The 17,470-nt window shown below is 37.2% G+C and overlaps 7 protein-coding genes across 7 annotated transcripts; 4 read left to right on the top strand and 3 right to left on the bottom strand.

Annotated features, from left to right (window-relative positions):
- Positions 1 to 162: 162 nt before the first annotated feature.
- Positions 163 to 1,649, bottom strand: CBG19225 (the record flags this gene model as incomplete). Its single annotated transcript, XM_045237972.1, has 5 exons — positions 163 to 297; positions 643 to 903; positions 926 to 1,382; positions 1,431 to 1,496; positions 1,546 to 1,649. 5 exons carry the CDS (start codon positions 1,647 to 1,649, stop codon positions 163 to 165), a joined length of 1,023 nt encoding a protein of 340 aa, XP_045096720.1.
- A 1,253-nt stretch (positions 1,650 to 2,902) lies between these two features.
- On the top strand, positions 2,903 to 4,186 carry Cbr-str-177 (the record flags this gene model as incomplete). Its single annotated transcript, XM_002637457.1, has 5 exons — positions 2,903 to 3,100; positions 3,152 to 3,239; positions 3,285 to 3,363; positions 3,415 to 3,688; positions 3,737 to 4,186. The coding sequence occupies 5 exons, from the start codon at positions 2,903 to 2,905 to the stop codon at positions 4,184 to 4,186; spliced, it is 1,089 nt and encodes a 362-aa protein (XP_002637503.1).
- Positions 4,187 to 4,649: 463 nt separating this feature from the next.
- On the top strand, positions 4,650 to 4,751 carry CBG27187 (the record flags this gene model as incomplete). The annotated part of the gene is made up of 1 exon (XM_045237971.1): positions 4,650 to 4,751. The coding sequence occupies one exon, from the start codon at positions 4,650 to 4,652 to the stop codon at positions 4,749 to 4,751; it is 102 nt and encodes a 33-aa protein (XP_045100209.1).
- A 96-nt stretch (positions 4,752 to 4,847) lies between these two features.
- CBG19223 lies at positions 4,848 to 6,017 on the top strand (the record flags this gene model as incomplete). Its single annotated transcript, XM_002637456.1, has 5 exons — positions 4,848 to 4,919; positions 5,012 to 5,075; positions 5,121 to 5,495; positions 5,544 to 5,628; positions 5,687 to 6,017. The coding sequence occupies 5 exons, from the start codon at positions 4,848 to 4,850 to the stop codon at positions 6,015 to 6,017; spliced, it is 927 nt and encodes a 308-aa protein (XP_002637502.1).
- A 365-nt stretch (positions 6,018 to 6,382) lies between these two features.
- Positions 6,383 to 10,489, bottom strand: CBG19222 (the record flags this gene model as incomplete). Its single annotated transcript, XM_045237970.1, has 7 exons — positions 6,383 to 6,565; positions 6,616 to 6,895; positions 6,946 to 7,173; positions 7,221 to 7,384; positions 7,976 to 8,102; positions 9,207 to 9,296; positions 10,281 to 10,489. The coding sequence occupies 7 exons, from the start codon at positions 10,487 to 10,489 to the stop codon at positions 6,383 to 6,385; spliced, it is 1,281 nt and encodes a 426-aa protein (XP_045096719.1).
- Positions 10,490 to 13,724: 3,235 nt separating this feature from the next.
- CBG27186 lies at positions 13,725 to 13,775 on the top strand (the record flags this gene model as incomplete). The annotated part of the gene is made up of 1 exon (XM_045237969.1): positions 13,725 to 13,775. The coding sequence occupies one exon, from the start codon at positions 13,725 to 13,727 to the stop codon at positions 13,773 to 13,775; it is 51 nt and encodes a 16-aa protein (XP_045100208.1).
- Positions 13,776 to 17,037: 3,262 nt separating this feature from the next.
- Positions 17,038 to 17,100, bottom strand: CBG27185 (the record flags this gene model as incomplete). The annotated part of the gene is made up of 1 exon (XM_045237968.1): positions 17,038 to 17,100. One exon carries the CDS (start codon positions 17,098 to 17,100, stop codon positions 17,038 to 17,040), a length of 63 nt encoding a protein of 20 aa, XP_045100207.1.
- Positions 17,101 to 17,470: the final 370 nt, after the last annotated feature.

Below are 17,470 nucleotides of genomic sequence, written 5' to 3'. Positions count from 1 at the left end.
TTTCGATCACTTTCGGTTTTCTATAAGAACTTCTTTGAACTTTTATATGTACTGTTTGTCGTTGCTGACACATAAGATAACAATAAAAATGACGACAAATTTGGAAAAAGAGTCACATTATGTGATGACTATAGTATAATTAAAACTAGAAAAAGGTTATAGTTAGAGTAGATTCAAGAACTCCGGTGTAAATAGGCGTTTTCCGGATGACGGGTAGAGAATACTGTCAAGTAATATCATCTTCTTTGGTGAGAGTTGATGGATGGAAACGAACTTTTCTGATACCAGAGAACCATTCTGAAAGTTTCATTTTTATGATAAGACTTCCATTCGGTCGGGATACCGTAAAACCTCTAATAGAACGACACCCGGATCGTCCACTTTGAGCCTATATATCTCATTTTCTGCAAAAGATATCAAAAAGTGGCTAACTAGTAAAATGTTGCTGATATCCTGATAAACATTTTACTAGTTAACCACTTTTTGATATCTTTCAAAAGAAGTGAGATAGGCTCAAAGTGGACGTTCCGGGTGTCGTTCTATTAGAGGTTTTACGGTATTTAGTCAACCGACCGACCGCCGATTCGGTCTACCACTCGAAATTGAAGCCTCAATTCATGACCATTTTTCTAATGAACAAACCTTCATCAATGGATAATAATTATATGCATCTGGAACTTCTCTCCACTCATTCACTCTGAACGGAATAAACCTATGCAACCCATTTTCGTCTCTTGTATCAGCTGGATATATTCCCATCGAGGCAAGACATCTTGCCATTCCTCTATCCTCTGCCCAATCATATGGGCACAACACTTCATCATGATACAAATGCTCAGCAAAGATACGGACAGCAGCATTAGAAAGGATGTATCCGGGACCACCAGAGTTATAACCATCTTTCTGTAAAATAATTAATCTAGACAGGGGCTTTTTTGTTTAATTTGTTTACCAAAAAAGGTTTCATTCTGTATCCCAAATATAATGGTTCCATTGGATCCAATGTGCTCAGGTACTCTTTTAAATGATCCATCGCATAATAACTATCATCATCCCCTTTCAAGTACCAATCAAAATCTTTGGATATGTAAGTGTATGAGTAATAGAACCCGAAAAGTGTTTTCCGAAATAGGTCATCATAGTCATCTTCTAGATTACGATAGACAGTTGAGAAAGGCATTTTAGCATCGGGAAGAGGGGTTTTAGAAAAGAAACGACCGTTGTCACATCTTCCAAGCCACGTGGATGCTATAGATGGTACACGATCCGAATAATGTTTTTCAGAAGTTTCAACAAAACAAAATATTTGTCCAGAAGAAGGTAAAGAAAATATGGGTTCCGAGTTTTCAATGCCACGAATTAGTTTCTTGAGATTTCGAGTTCTGAAACACAGACATGTATTACAAGTTATTCGAAATGACAACTCAAACCTCGCAATGTGTTCATAAAATGGACGGATACTTTCAGGATAGTGGGCCGTCAAATCTGCTGGAATTCTGAAAAAAAGACAAATTGAAACTACGAACAACCAAAAGCGAAGCATACAAAAATCTTTTGTGATGTGGAAATATGATAATATGAATTAGTATAATTGCCAATAGTGTGTAGAAGGCGAATAAGTCTAGTCGATCCATCCTTTCTGATCCCATTTTTTGATGAACAATATGAAACGATATCTCATTTTGAGGTGAAAGGTGTGTCGCTCGAAAATTCTTGACGGCTAGAACAAAGAAACTAAGTTTCCGTTTCAAAAAAAGTTGGGTGTGTTTTGAGAATCTCATGCTTCTCGGCCTCTTGGATGTATAGAAAAGTGACCGAATGAAGGGAACAGGAGGTGGCCTTTTGGGGAGACATATCGTATTCGTAAACCTATTGAAAATCACAAATGGGGTTTCAACTGTTCATCCGAACATATAGAAAATGTCTAGTGATGTTCAGATTTAGGTTGAAGATTAGAGGCAAATGTAGACTTTGTTATATGGAACCAAACATCTGGAAGCGGTGGAGCTTGGGGCCATTTTGGTCATGTAGTTGTGCGGATTTTCGATTTAACAATTCAAAATTATGTAATTCCACATTTTTTGGAAACAAAACTTCCAAATCTCTGAAAAATACCAAAAAATACGATCCGGAAATTTGTTCTGGAGGGACTAGGATGTCCTAGTCCACGGCTATGAGGTCATTATGCTTTCAGACCTATTTTCCGCCGATTTTTCTGGTATTTTTCGTAAAATTTCGTTAATACAGGTTCAGTGTTTCTTTTATTTTGATGATAACACGTTTTCCAATTACTAATTCTATCATGACTTTTTTGAAATTTTGGAAAGATACGGAAAAAAGTGGATTAGTAAATCCTTTTCCTTTTAGAACAACTTTCGAGCGCGGATCATATTTTTGAGTATTTTTTGGAGATTCGGAAATTTCGGTCAAATATATGAAAAAATATTGTTTTGAATTGTTACCTCCGCAAAGCAAAAAATGACAAGAAACTCGGAAAAACAGAATTTTGCAACAAAAAAAACCTTTTAGGGATTTTTGCAGATTTTATAGTTTTACGGCGGTCAGTAAAAATTCCGAACTGCTGAAAACCCTCCTAAAATCCCTAAAATCCGTGAACGTAAAATTTCAGCCCTGAATTTAGAGGAACTTTTAAAACACCGCTTGTTGTGGAATTCATGAGAACTACTTCTAGACGTCTGGGACCTTCTTTAGTTCACTATACGAATTTTGTGAAAAACATTATAATTCCTTTTTTAAAAACTACGTTGCTATTCTGATTACCTGTCTTCCCGCCTCGTGATTCCAATTAACAAGGACCCACGGGGACTCCTGTATCTTATATAAAGAGCGGAAAACTAAAATGAATTCATTTTTCCATCTTCATATTTTGTTTTTCTCCAAAATGGATCTCTCAAGTTTCAATTCGTTTCTAAAAACCGCCCAAATCGTTGGCACATGCATTGCGAACCCTCTCAATCTTTTTCTGATCTATCTGATTTGGACAAAGTCTCCGAAGAATATCGGGAATTATAAGTATCTGATGATCTATGTATCATTCTATGAAATAGTATTTTCAGTGATTGCATACGTCACCGAACCGGTATCTTTTCAGAATTGACTTTTTTGATTTAAACATCTTCGAAATTTCTAGTTACTTCACTCGTTTTCCACTCGAGTCATCGTGATTGTGAAAGCTAAGGGATCGATTTTCAGTAGAGAGATTTGCTCAATTCTCGACTGTAAGACTAGTCTATTTCTCAGAATTGGCTAACAATGAAATTTAGGTCTCATGTGCGCCATGTATGGAAGTTCCATGAATGTGTTCGCTCTTCACTTCCTTTATCGCTACGTCTCGCTATTCCCGTGAGTTTAAACATATTATAAAAACAAAGATCGGGAACTATGAAATTAAAGAAAAGCGAGGAAAGTTTTCGACGGAATGAAAATCATCTTCTGGCTGATGATTCCTCAAATTTATGGAGTCGTTTGGCTGGTCACCTACTATTCAGTCTTCAGGGAGACTCCAGAATATACTGAATTCATTCGCAAAGATATTCTGGAGCATTTAGACATTGACGTGGATGATGTTGTGTATGTTGGTCCTTACTATTATATGGAAGACAAGGATGGAATCCATGATTTGGATTGGACTGCATTTTGGTCCATGGCAGTTGTATGGTTTTTGATTGTACGAAATGTCCTTTTAATTTATTTATAATACTATTTTAAATTCCAGTTGTCATCTGCGGTCACTGTTTTTATCTGTGGATACGGTTGCTACATGAAAATCACAAGAGGACTTGCAAAATCTTCCAACTCCATTCAAACAAAATCAATCCAAAATCAATTGTTTTATGCATTGGTCATTCAATCAGCAATCCCATTTCTTCTAATGTATATTCCCAGTTCCATTGCTCTTTTCTGCACCTTGATTCAACAAAATATCGGAAGTGCCAGCCTTTTCATCAGCTATTCCATTGCTATCTACCCAGTTGTTGACCCTCTCCCATCTTTGTTCATCGTCCGAAACTACCGGAAGGCGATCACAGAACTAATAATTGTTTTGATGAAAAAGTTTGATCATTGGTTTGTGATTCGTTACGTAACGAGCTGCGGGAAGATTAAACCTTCAACTAGACAATCGTCAATGCAGATTGCTACTGTTCGGAACAAATTGAACTCATAAATTCCAAATATTCTGCGACAATAATCTGATGGTTGCCCTTTTTTAATGTTAGTAAATAAACAATCTTAATGAAATGTTGTCCTTCAAATAAACATTACATAGAGTTCAGAGGATTGGCTTGATTGAAGGTAAACTCACGCCTGTATTAGAAGCGCCCTTTTAATATACCTTTTAATAGAGGGACTTCTTCAAAGTTGTGTTGTTTACAAAGTAAAAATTTCACTAAGTTTTCATTGAAAAAAATTCCGAAATTTTCACATTTTCACAGAAAATTATAGGAAAACAGTTTTTTGCTCAAAAGCTTACTCAAAATTTGTTGAACTAATAGGCTTTTATGAATTTTCAACAATAAATCTCAGACTTTGATTTCGTGAAAAATGACTGAAAAAATAGAAGGGCTCCTCTAATTGGAGGGCCCTCCGGAGGTACCTTGGAACAACAGCAGGGTCAGTCCAGATTGCGTATGGTTTTCCAAATAATCCTGATATTCTACATTTCTTCTTTCCTCCTCTCCTCACTTATGATTCCCTACTATCTCTTTCTCTATCATCAAACAAACCAATAAATTGTCCCGTATCTTTTGTGTTCTTCCTGCTGTCCACTCTGCTGTCCATTTCTCTCTCCGATCATCAGTCGTATCGATTTCTTCGAACAATAAACGATGTTGGACTGTTCTGAAAATTTGTCAGCTGTGATCGAAAATTATGTGCCCAGCTTGGAAGAGCTAAAAGAGGTGAGATTATTGGTTTTTCGTTAGCTTATCTTTTTCAACTTTCACAGTCCATGCGCTACAGCTGGTCACATGAATCATAACTCATCTTTCAGGTTTTTCAAAGTTCGTTGAAATTGAATTTCGAAACTGTGGAAGTAGACATTGTTAACTGCCCTGGTAGGATCTCGTGATTTGTTTCAAACCTCCAATCAAATATTCTAGATCTTTCAAAATCTCCATTCCACCAGACATCATCTGGTTTCGGTCAAAACCTTCGGATCGCTGAAGTTGGAGGACCTGGAAACTTGTATCCCGGATTTCACATTAACCATCAATTCGATATCAAAACTATCGGAAAAGTTTGTGAACATCCAGAAGCATCGGTGTTCGGACCAGGAGCAGGACCATGGCCAGTAGTAAGGCAAAACTGTGAGATGGTGGCAGATGTGAATTTGAAAACTGGAAGAGTTGGGACAAGAATCGCCGAGATTGATACCAAAAACGAAAAATTGTATGTTCAACGAACCATCGACGTGCCAAAGTTCAGTTTGATGGCGAATCTGGCTTTGTCAGATGCTGATAAGTCATCGAAAGTTGGTATGTCTTTCTCTTCGTTTTACTGAAAGTTTTGAATATTTGTTTCAGTTCATTTCAAAGCGTCAGGGAGAACCGGACAAAAGAATGTGACCAATTGCATCAGGGACGGATTGCAAGAACATTTTGGAGAGAAGTGAGTTCTATGGTGGCTCCAAAAGACAAACCACTCAATCTTCCCCAATTGTTTCCAGAGTTGTGTCTCTCGCTGGTCAGTTTATAATCCATTCCGGCCAAGCTAAGCTCCACGTAATGCCTCATTTCCCGGGATGCCCATTTGAAAACAACGAGGAAGTTGACAAATGGCTCAACTATTTTACGATGAGTGCTCCTCTCGTCTGTTCTACTGTGATGCACTCTTATGATCCTGGTCATAATTTGAGATTAGAGCACACTCATTGCTATAGTGATCATGGTGATGCGGGGCATTATCATTATGATGTGACGCCAGATTCTGTTTCTTATGAAGGATGGTTCGCACCAGCTAATAGAATCTACAGAATCGATGAGGTTGCTAATCGTTAACTTTTAAATTTTCATGTTTCCCTTCCTTCCATTCCTACTATAATACAACGAGTTTTATTATTCACCAGCAAGCTGGTGCGCCTTCGGCGCGAATCAATCTAGTTTTTTTACTGATTCGAAGCTCAGCTCCTCAATTATTTTCAAAGGGTCACGTAAATTTATATTAATTTTTCAAGCTTTTCAAAAGTTTACAGACTGACACCGGGACGGACAGACGCCTCTAGCGTTTTATTTATAAGGAAGATCGCTTTATTATTTGTTGAACTGATAATTGCCTGATAAACAATAATCAAAAATAAATATAGATCAGGGGACACGTTTCAAAATATCAATGAGATTTGAATAGATTTGAATGAGATTTCTTGTTAAGTGTGATCATGATAATCACCGGGTGGCTTGAAGCAATAACACTCGAGCAACTTCATCGCCGTGGGTTTCAGACGGCGCTTCATTTGTGGCGAATAGAAGATGTAGAGATAGAATAAAAATGCGTGATGGGTGTAGAGGAAGACATGAGCTCCCAGAGAAATTGCTGTCATCATCGACGACTGAAAAGATTTTGTTGGCTACTTTAGAAATAATAGAGAACATTTCCTACATTTTCTGGAATTCCAAACAAAATACTGGCAATTCTGTATCCATAGTTAGGGATGTTGAGTAGAATGAAAGCCCAAGTGACGACCAAAAGGGATCTGGTCAACTGAATATCAGTATACCGTATTCCCTTCTTCTTCTTTTTCGGAGTCTTCTCCACATCAATCGAGAATCTGCTGGATATTCTCGTATAGCTCTTCAGTGTGTTGCTCGGAGCAGAAGTCTGAGTTGTTAGCACAATATCAGCAGTATTGAATGACACCGCTGGGGATCCTGGGTTCTTCCTGGAAAATGGGAACGTTGGATTCCATCTTATAAACTTTAAAAAACTAACTTGATATGGCTGTTCAATTTGCTGACAACTAGACAGTTGCAAGCAATGATCAAGACCGATGGTACCAGCATACATACAATAGTTTCCACAATAGTCATGGTCTGGTACATTCCAACGAATTCTAGCTTGATGTCACACTGTCCCTCTGGACTCATGTCAGCCACAAAAAGGATCCATCCATTGAAGACCATTGCGAATCCGAGAAGAATGAATACTTGGGCTCGAGCTCTAAATTTGAAAGAGGTTGTAAGGACTGAAATCCTTTTGACACTCACTTCTCCACAGTCAATCCACGTGTCTTCCGATACAGAAGTAGTAGACGTTCGAGTCCAACCAACACAATCAGCCATACCGATGCAAAATCACAGACGTGTGCCAAGAACGTGTTGAAAATGCAGCTGTAGTACGAATTCCGAAGAAGTGAGTCTTGGAATATATCCTGAAAATTGGGTCAAATTGAACTCCCTGGCATAGAATTTGAAATGATATTTTGATTAGTTGAGAGAGGGGTAGTAGGACATGCCAGATGGTATAGATGGACTGTACAAAAGGGAGGATCAAAATGGAAAATCAAAAAAAAAAATACATCGTGCTTTAAGTGCAAATGTTAGAAAGTGCACAAGTATCACAATCTTCTCGAAATCCCGGAAAGTTTTTATTGTTCAGTTGGTTCAAAAGAATCAAAAGAATCAAAAATTAGTCGTTGGAAGATGTGTTGTCTATCTCTCAAAACCTTCAGAGCTTTCGCCTTCTTTTTCAGAAGACACAAGAGGAAATCCGATTTGATTTTCTTCTCTCTTCCCCATTCAATGCTCCTTTTTCTGGAGAAACTAACTTGTTTGATGTATTCCTTATACCACCCGTATTTACATTAGAAGTTTACTTCTTGGTTCAATTGGTAAAATTGGAGGAGACTAAAGATGTGTCTATAGAAAGAGAGTCAGGGTGAAGGAAAAGGGGGTAGGTTGGAAAAGAGTGAAGATTGTTTTTTGTCGATTATTTTTTCAGAATCGGACAAACATGCACGTACATAGAAGTAGATATATGCGACCTCTTCTATCCAGAAAACAAGTAACGAGAGTAGGAAGATTGATGACATCGCCGCCAGACACAACAGATACACGTTCGTCGGAAGTTTGCTCAGCATTCGGTTGCTTCTGAAAATTTTTATTCATGATGTCGTTGATGCTCTGTGAATAATTCATCTGAATCTTTTGATTCCCCCCGTCATTGCTTCTCTCATCCTCCTACATCTTAAAATCTTGGAGGAATTTTTGACTACTTTTAAAAGAAAAATAAAAAAGTTAGTTCAGCGCGAAACTCAATTTTCCAAGTTCAAAACTAAACGTCATAGTGTCGAGAGAGAGAGAGAGAAGGTGACTCAAAAATATGGAAAATTGGGATGTGCACTTTTTGAATATTGTCAAGTTTAAAATGCTCAATAGGGATGTTCAGATTATCCTTTTCGGTATTTTCGGATCTTCGGAATACTTCCAAGTTCCAAAATTTAGGAGATGCAAAAAAATACTAAAAATAACCGGAATTGTTTTTCGGAATTTCCAGAGTTCCGAATCCCGTTCCGAACGTAACTGCTGAAGCTCACTGGTTAAAATCATACCGTAAAACCTGTATTAGAAGAGCCCCCTAACTTTTAACTTTGAGTCAATATATCTCGGTTCCTATGAAAAATACAGAAAAAGGTGTCAACTGATAAATTGTTTGTCATAATATCACAAACATTTTATCAGTTGATGCATTTTTGATACCATGCATAGGAGCCAAGAAAAATTAGCTCAAACTTGACAGTGTGGTGGTCCTTTTATTACAGGTTTTACGGTAATAACAGTGAGAATTTTCTGACTGATTGTAATTCTGAGAATGTTCAGAAGATCCTGCTGGCTCCCGTTTTCTATAAATAACCAAATCCAGATTCTCATTAGCATTTTGTTTTTCTCTGAAAAGTTCGAAAAGTTACATGCCAGCTTATGTCTAAAATTAAAGCCGGTACGATTCTCGGAATTTCTAAGAATATTCTCTAACCCTCATTTTCTGAAAATAATGCTCATTCCGCTTGAAAAGAAATGAGAAAAACGGAAATGGACTTCTTCTTCTTCTCTCTGCTGTCCTAACTAATTAAAATTTTCCACACATTTCTGTGTTGCGTGCCAACTGGTAACTGGCTGAGCTTCTTCTTCTCCTTCTTCCTTCCGCAGTGTCAATAAATATGAAACTTCCTTTCTAATTCGAAATAAAAGCCCAACCTGATCAAAATCCAAACCATCGTATTGCCAGTGAGCCCGACGAAAACACAAAACGGCATGTAGAAATAGTAGAGGTTTTGGATGAGTGATCTGAAAATATACAAAATTTTGAACCCTCCTTCTCAGCACCACGAAGCATGGTTTCGTTTTGCTCTTCCATTTTGATTTATGTTTTTTTTTGTCCTTCCGGATTCTCTATTTTTCCCTGGTGGCGAGCAAAATGTGTTGTAATGTGAAATATGGAAGAATAACAAAAATTGTTTAGCTTTTCCTTATTTTTCATTTCTCGTTTCATTCTTCGAAAAAGAGGATCCCAAGAATAATTAAAATGTAAAGAAAAGAAAACGGGCTGAACACATGCAGCTGATTCCTGGAACTCTAAAAATCTAAACCTAAGTCTACCAAGGCTAATGGAACCCCTAATCCTTAGTTCCATGTTCTATTAGTTCACAAGTCTTTGATCAGTTCCTTTGATTTCTGAATATGGCTTTCCGCTCAGTTTTTTCCTTGTTTTTTTTCTCACCCGAGTAATTACAAATTTTTTTTTCTAGAGGAGAAAAGTCAAAACATTCAGAATACACAGAACAATTTTTCTAGGTGAGAAGTGAGAAGAAATCAGAGACGAACACTGGTTTGTGAACACTTCGGAGTCTAGGTTGAAAGAAAAGGAAGTTTCACTTTTTCAGGCATAAAAGAGATGCCTTGCTCCAGTTGAAATCTGTATAAAGCACCGTCAACACTCTAATTGAACGACCCCATACCGTCAACTTTCAGCTCATATATCTCCTTTCCTGTAGGATGTATCAAAAAGTAGTCAACTGACTAAATGTTCTTCGCATTATTAAAAATTTTTTGTCAGTTGACCACTTTTTATATATCTTTTGAAGGAACCGATATAAATTGGCTCAGAGTTGAAGGCTAGAGGGGCGCTCTATTTATTAGACTGTGTGTGCAACAAGAAAACTTTTGGAACCCATCTTCATCTCGGAATCAATTCCCGACAATATCAATTTTTTGATCTATTATAAAAGCTATTATTCAAATTCTCAGGTTCCTAAAAACTCAAATCCATACCTTCCGGGTGTAGACTCCATGGCTCCACCGGGTCCGTAGAAAGTGTCGTTGAATAAATTATGCGCCTGGACTTCAGATAGAATATCCTTCAGTGAAGTGTTGACTCCATCTTTCGCCGCTTCAAGAAGACTGGCATTCAGATGATAAAGAAGTGGATCGTCGTCGTCTCGCACCGCCGAATCCAGCAGTAGTTGAGCCGCCGATGACATGTTGTCGAAAAATGGGCGGAGCCCTGCAGAAGACCGCCACGCTGCGTACTCCGCTGATAAAACACTCTTTTCTGAAAACAAGGTAGAAATAGTGTGTAAGACGGAGAGAATCAGAAAATAGGAAGAAGAAGCACAAGAAGAAGAAGAAGAAAAGCCGCGCCTGACATACGGGGGGGGGGGGGGCGGAAAAGACACGAAAAGGAGACACGGACGGCATTCCTTTAGAGGATTGGTTTGGAAGAAAAAAAGCAAAAAGTAAGAGATTTTTTGGTGACTTTGGGAATTGGAACAGGCCCTATTTTGTTTCGTCATTTGGGGACTTTGAGAGATGAAAAAAAGAAGGTCCCTGACAGCAAAAATTGAAAGACGAGACAATAACATGTCAAAATTGTCTGACGGGTTGGTCCATAACATGTACTTTCTATTAAGTTTCACCAGAGATCTCTGGAATTATCTTTTTAAGGGCCACTTGCAGTTTCTAGGTCCTCAAGTCATATCCCCGTTTATAGCTTTAACCCGGAAGTCGATTTGAAATGATTCATGGATTTTCAGACGGGTGTCAAATTAACCCGTTCCCATCTCCCCATCTATCCTAAACACGCGAGAAGTGTCAAAACTGTCCCAAAATTAATTCCAAGAAGAGGATCATCCAACAATCAAAGCTTCAGATAAACAACTAGAAAATTAGAATTGCAAAGCTGGAAATCGAGTCAAAACAAGCTGAAAAAAAAACAAAACGATTTCTGCGTCAATTCAGTGTGCCATCACATAATTCCACCTATCGAAGTCAAAAAAATCATAATTTTTGGAGCGATCAAACTGGCCAAAAGGTCTAAAGATTTTCAACGGATCATTTCGTGGAACACAACCCCACGCTTTGTGAAGAATCTAAAATCTAGGATTCAGTGGGATAAGCTTACAAAAAGCAATAAAATGGAGTAGGCTAAAACTAAACCAGCACTCTTCTTAAAGTGAAGGATTTGGGGGGATAATGTGATTGAAGGAATAAAAAATTGTTGTGATTCGCCAGAAAAACATATGATTGGAAGTTTTTCTGGAAAGATCCAAAGGTGTGCTTCGAATTTAGTTATTTCATTTCAAGGTTAGTTTGAGGTTGTTGGCTTGATTGAATTGAAAATTCCTCAAAAAAACCGTCAGACCTGTACGGTCCCGAACTTTGACTTTGAGGCGATTTTTTGGATCCTGTCAAAGATTTTGAATAGTTTCAACAGATAAACTGTTTATCATAATATCAGAAGTGTTTTGTCAGTTGACCCATTTTTGATATCATGCGTAGAAATTTAGATCATTTAGCTCAAACTTGTCAGTAAGGGGGCCTTTCTATTACAGGTTTTACGGTATTTTATTACAAGGTTTATTGAAGTTGAAAATTCCACAAAGGAGCTAAAAGTTCAGTTTTATGTGAGCGAACAAAATTGAGAGCCTAAAATGTCTTCTTTCTCCTACACTTTGTCGCTGTTCGAATGCCTATTAAAATTTTATGATCATCATGTTGCATGCGTCAGAAATCACAATTGCAGGTCCCACATTGTTCTCCAATTCCCTTGCCACGTCATAAGATTTTTTATCTGTTCAAAAACTTTTTTTTCCAAAATCTGTTATGCACAAAAATTTGGTATGAATGTGTTTGCAAAAAAAAGCAAGAAGTGGAGGTTCTTCCAGAAACCGCTTATTCTTTTCTCAATGGGTTTTTTGTGCAGTGATGTATACACTTCCGCCACGTGGCATCCTTCTAGACAGAACTTTGTTGTCTACTCTTCCACTAGTTTATCCCTTTTGTCTCGACCAAGTACAACACCTAATTGTTGTTTCGATATAGGTTCCGAACTTTTTGTTTTTAATACACATCCATTAAAGGTTTGTGTTTTGTTTTCCTCTGAGACTACTAGAAATTCAATTTGGAGGTGATCCGTCTGACATGCGGAAAAGGGGGGAAAAGAGATATGAACTTCTTCTTCTTTTCCGGAAATAGAAAAAATGTAAAATGAGGGAGGATATATGTAAGTGACGATATCCGAAGAGATATCCGGTCAGTTAGCGAACAAGTAAGAAGAAAAAAACAAATGGGTCCTTATTCGGATTAAACGCTTCTCTGAATGTACAACACTTGGAATGAGAATTGGAGAGTGTGGTTTCCTGTTTTTATACGCCGCAGAATCACATTTCTCGAGTCACAAAAAAATAGGAGACAAATTATGCAAAATAGTTTCAGTTGGAAGGTTTCAGACTTTTAGCAAAATTTCATGTTACGTCAAAAGGACACAAGGACTTTTTGTTCAGTTATAAGCTTCTGTTTTGTCAAACCAAAATTTGGAATTAGGGATATTCTAGCTGTAGCCAAAAACTAAAGTCCTAAAATGAGACTGTAATTAGAAGAAATACGAAATTCTAAAAATAAGTCCTATTCACTTTTTTCTCGGGGATCAAATTGGAGAAATTGGCTTGGTACTCCTGCTAAACATGTTTTGCAGTCTGAGCAGGCGCTATATATCTTTGGGATGTCTAAATTTGCTATTAAAAGTTAGATTATGATACAGGCAGTATGATTTTTACTAAAAGTAGTATTCTTGGTACACTTGCAGACCTGGCTCCACTAAAAACAGTGATTTTTCCCCATTTGAAGTGATTCCTTCAAAACGCATGGTTTGCAAAAGATTGGCTGCCCAGAGAATCAACATACTATTACTGTTAGATAGCCAAGGACATTTTTCCTATACTTGACAATTTTTAGGATTGAGTTTTGCCTCTGAGCTGAATAGTGTCTTATCAATGAACGCGGTGGTCAAGCGCGTGCCAGACGTTCAGGAAAAACATCAAAGATGGCGTACAGAAAGTAATGCAATCTTCGTAAAAATTGAGATAAAGACATGAAATTTTGCATATCTACCAATTAAGAGACGAGGAGTATTATAAACATCAAATCAAGACCTGAAAATTATGCTGCCGCGCACCAGCTTATGTCAAACTTTGTTGCCAAACTTTTGCTCCACCCTGTATCAGAAATTTGTCAACTAATCGAATATTTGTGATATTATTATAAACCATTTATCAGTTGACAACGTTTTCATATCTTTCACAGGGAATCGACATAAATTGGCCCGAAGTTAAAAGTTAGATGTTCTTCTATTACAGTAAGACAACAACAAATTTTGAATGCTACTTTTTTCAGAACGCTTCCAAAGAACTTGTTTCAAAGTACAAAACATCTTCTCGGATGGTTTTTGTTGACTTATACTGCATTTCTAATCATTTTCTTTGTATTTAGAAGAAAAAAAAATAGCCTAGAGCCTTCTCGAAATGTGCTCTTTGAATCTTAATTAGGATGGTCATTGAAGTTGAACTCAAACTTGTTCCTATTTTCAAAATCTTAAAAAAACGAGTTACAATAACAATGATGACGTTACGGATGTTAGGGTAATAAGAAAGTCAGAATCAGAAGAAGGAGAAGAATAATGGCTGAAGAAGAACAGAAAAATATGCAAATGACATAGAAAGAATAGAAGAAAACAATGAATCGCTCGGAGAAAAATAATTATAAAGACAAATGTGCCAATGACATTGTAGTATTCAGAAAAGGGGAAGCTATAGAAAGTGAATCAACTTTTTTCATTCTGTTGCCTCCTCCCACTCAATCGACTGGACCCTTTTTTTCATGAGGACATGAGTAATTGAGTCAATTACTCAAACACGTCCCTCTTTAAAAAGGGGTCCAATTGGTCCGATGAAAAATGGAGGAAAAACACGTTTATGTCTGAAAAGGAATGGGAAGATGAAAATTGAAAATTTGTGTGGAAGAAGACTTTAACTCGCCCGTTCATTCTTGTTTTGATCTCTTTTTTTCTCGAAACGAAACACCAATAAAATGTAGTGAAAATTGATTTTCTTCTAACACAGGAAAAAACAAGAAAGAAATACCTGTGTTCCGGAATAGAACACATTCATTTCCACAAGAGTACGTTTTCACAATTAGGTTTTGGTTTGGTTTCAAAAAACGTTCCATGAATACAAAACGACCCCAGAAATAAAGCTGAACGTCTAGTGACCGAAAGATGATGTCAGAATATGGAAAAACGTATAATACTGGAAAAAAGAGATCTTGAGCTAAACATAATCAGGTCAATTAGGTGTGGAGAAGTGAAAACATTTCCGGGCACAAATGGAGAGTTGTTGCATTCATTTATTTTTTGGGGGGGGGGGGGGGGGGGATCTCTGTATAATTCATTAATGTATTCTGTCTGAGCAAATACATTTTCGAGAGTTTCACTATTTTGATGGACAGTGCGCTTGCACTAGGTACCTCTAACAAACGGTTAAGGTAAGCATTCTAATAGAAAATTGTTCTTTGAGCTCAATTATCTCAATTTCTGTAAGAGATATCAAACAAGTGTCAACTGATAAATTGTTGGTGATACTATGGAAAGTATTTTTCCTACTTTCCCGTCACGACTAACAATCTAAAAATAAGTTAAGGTTCTCATTCTCTCATCAGCGTGACTACTAGTTGGTCCCTCAATTTTTATGTACGTTTCCCAAATGTTGCTAAGCTGTCGTTCACAAAGATCTCCTTCAGGCTCAGCATTCACTCAACAAAAGGTCACCATGGCAAAAATAGAATAAAGCCAAAATGCATTAGAATCTGTCTATTCGGGAAAAAACCAAAGCACAGAAAGCCCAAAAGACATCATCACATCTGTGTTGAGGTACACATAAAGGAAGACGAATCAGACACTTTTTGTGAATACCAATAAAAAAAAATAAGAATGCAGGTGTGTTCAGTTAGAAAGAGACTTCTGGAAAGATACGTAACTCGGATAGCAAAAACAATGTATGATAGCTCTGGCGCAGGTTAGTAATCTATTAAGAAGAGACCAACTGTCATTTTGATTGTCTGCGTCTTGTCAGACACTTGTCACATTCATTCAAAGTGCATCTATCAAGATATATCTAAAAAAAAGAGTTTTTCTTAAAGGAAACTTCTCTGTAAATATGATAGGAATGTGCTAATGAACACTTATCCGGAAGGCATTCCCGGAAACGAATGCCAAAAGAATATAAGGGTAATCGTATTATGTTGATGATGACACTTTTTGAGGATATCATGTGATAAATAAATGCTCTAAGCTGCTGGAAATGGAGGAAATGAAGGATTATGAAAAACGGAAACTGCTGAGAATGGGGAGGAGCTTAGTGCGCGCACGTGTGGATACAACAATCGGAGGACGTTAGGATGGCTACAAAAATCTTATCCATCGAATCCTAACAACACAAATCACATGTTTTTAGAAGATAGGGATTAGATCAGAAAAAATGTAGCAGAAAAAATAATTTTGAAGAAGAAGCCACAAACGGTTTTTTGTGTGTCGAATTTCGGAGAACACCAAAAAACGGGACGACAAATAATTAGGAGACCAAGTTCACACACGCATTTCAAAAACTGACGAATTGGCAACTCGGCGATGATGAAGAGGACCATTGTTTACGAGTGTTTGGGAAACGAGAGAAAACAACTTGACGGAAAAAAAATGAAACAACAGAAATCTTGTGTTCTTTTGCTTTAGATAATGTTTCGAAATGTTTTTAGAGATAAGTTCAGATTAGGTCAGAGTATTCAAGCGAAGTGTTACCAAGGAAGCGTAAAAAATTGGGTGTACGTGCGTAAAAGACCAAGGAATAGCAGATCACAACAGACTACTGTAGATTTCATGACAGTCGGGATCAAGGCCGGCCACAGCATTTTGAATAAGCCGAAACTAGTGGTTTCTGGGTCACTGGGCGTATTTCCAAAGGAACGGACTGTTTGCTCCACGGCAAACTACCCACGGTCTAATTCACGGCTGGCAGCGGCCGAGATTTCCTGAGCCTTGGTCAGGATGTTTGACAAAAAAATCAATGGCTCGGCAAGGCCCGGTCTATTTGCCTTGCCATTGTAATTCGAACTTTTTTCGCATCGATTTTTCGGAAAGTTTTTTTCACCAAAATAGCCGTAAATGCTCTAATAGAAGCCCTCCCAAATTGTCAACTTTGAGCTCAATTTTCTCGGTTCTTTTTAAAAATATTAAAAATTGATCAACTAAAAAATGCTGGTAATTTCACGAAAAAAAATTGTTGACAATTTTTTGATATATTTTGAAGGAAGCGAGATAATTGAGCTCAAAATGATTATATGAGGATTATTGATTATGTATCATTCTTTCTGGATGGATCCAAAGTTTCTACGCTAACTATAAGATAAATAGATAATACATAGCTCTATAACTGAGAATTTCGTGATGCTTCTATGCAAAATAAAAAATGTTTACAGCTTTTTGCAACGCAAATTATTCTGAAAGTTAGAGAGTGAAGGTTATGAAACTGAATAGAGCAAATTAAATTTCTCCTTTTCCCTCTCTCTCGAAACTTTAATATTCAAAATTAGATTGGATGAAATTACACAACAAAGTTTCAAAGAACCTTTGCACTACGTCTCTCTGAATGCTCCACAACAATTATTTGGACGTAGTCTCCAGAGATTGTGGAAAAAACTTTGTTCATTCTCTCTTTTGTTGCTCAAAGATTATCCACTCTCTCTCTACTTCTTTTAGTTTTCCCATTCTTTCAGTTTCAGAAAATGTACTTTTTTGTTTCTCTAAAAGAAAAAAACAGATCGTTTGATCATCAGCTGAGCCAAATGGAGTCTGGGGGAATATCTATGACATTACTTCGTATTATGATGATGTGATCCTCTTACAAACGAATCTCATGTTTCAAAATATACGTCAAGACAGAAATATGTGTTTAATTAGAAGAACTGCAAAAATATTACAACGAAATATGAAGAAGAACGTGTGAGTCAGGTGGAACAAGATGGCTGAAAAGAAAAGAAAATAGGGAACGCTTCTGCTGAATAATTCAGAGGGGAGAATTTGACGAAAATTCTAATTTTATGGCTGAAAAGCAGTATTCTTTGGGGAAAACAAGAAA

Source organism: Caenorhabditis briggsae (genome assembly GCF_000004555.2).
Source record: "Caenorhabditis briggsae complete genome, chrV, whole genome shotgun sequence".
NCBI classification, from domain to species: domain Eukaryota; kingdom Metazoa; phylum Nematoda; class Chromadorea; order Rhabditida; family Rhabditidae; genus Caenorhabditis; species Caenorhabditis briggsae.
Note: the sequence above shows the minus strand (reverse complement) of the source record. Positions and strands in the feature narration are given on the sequence as shown.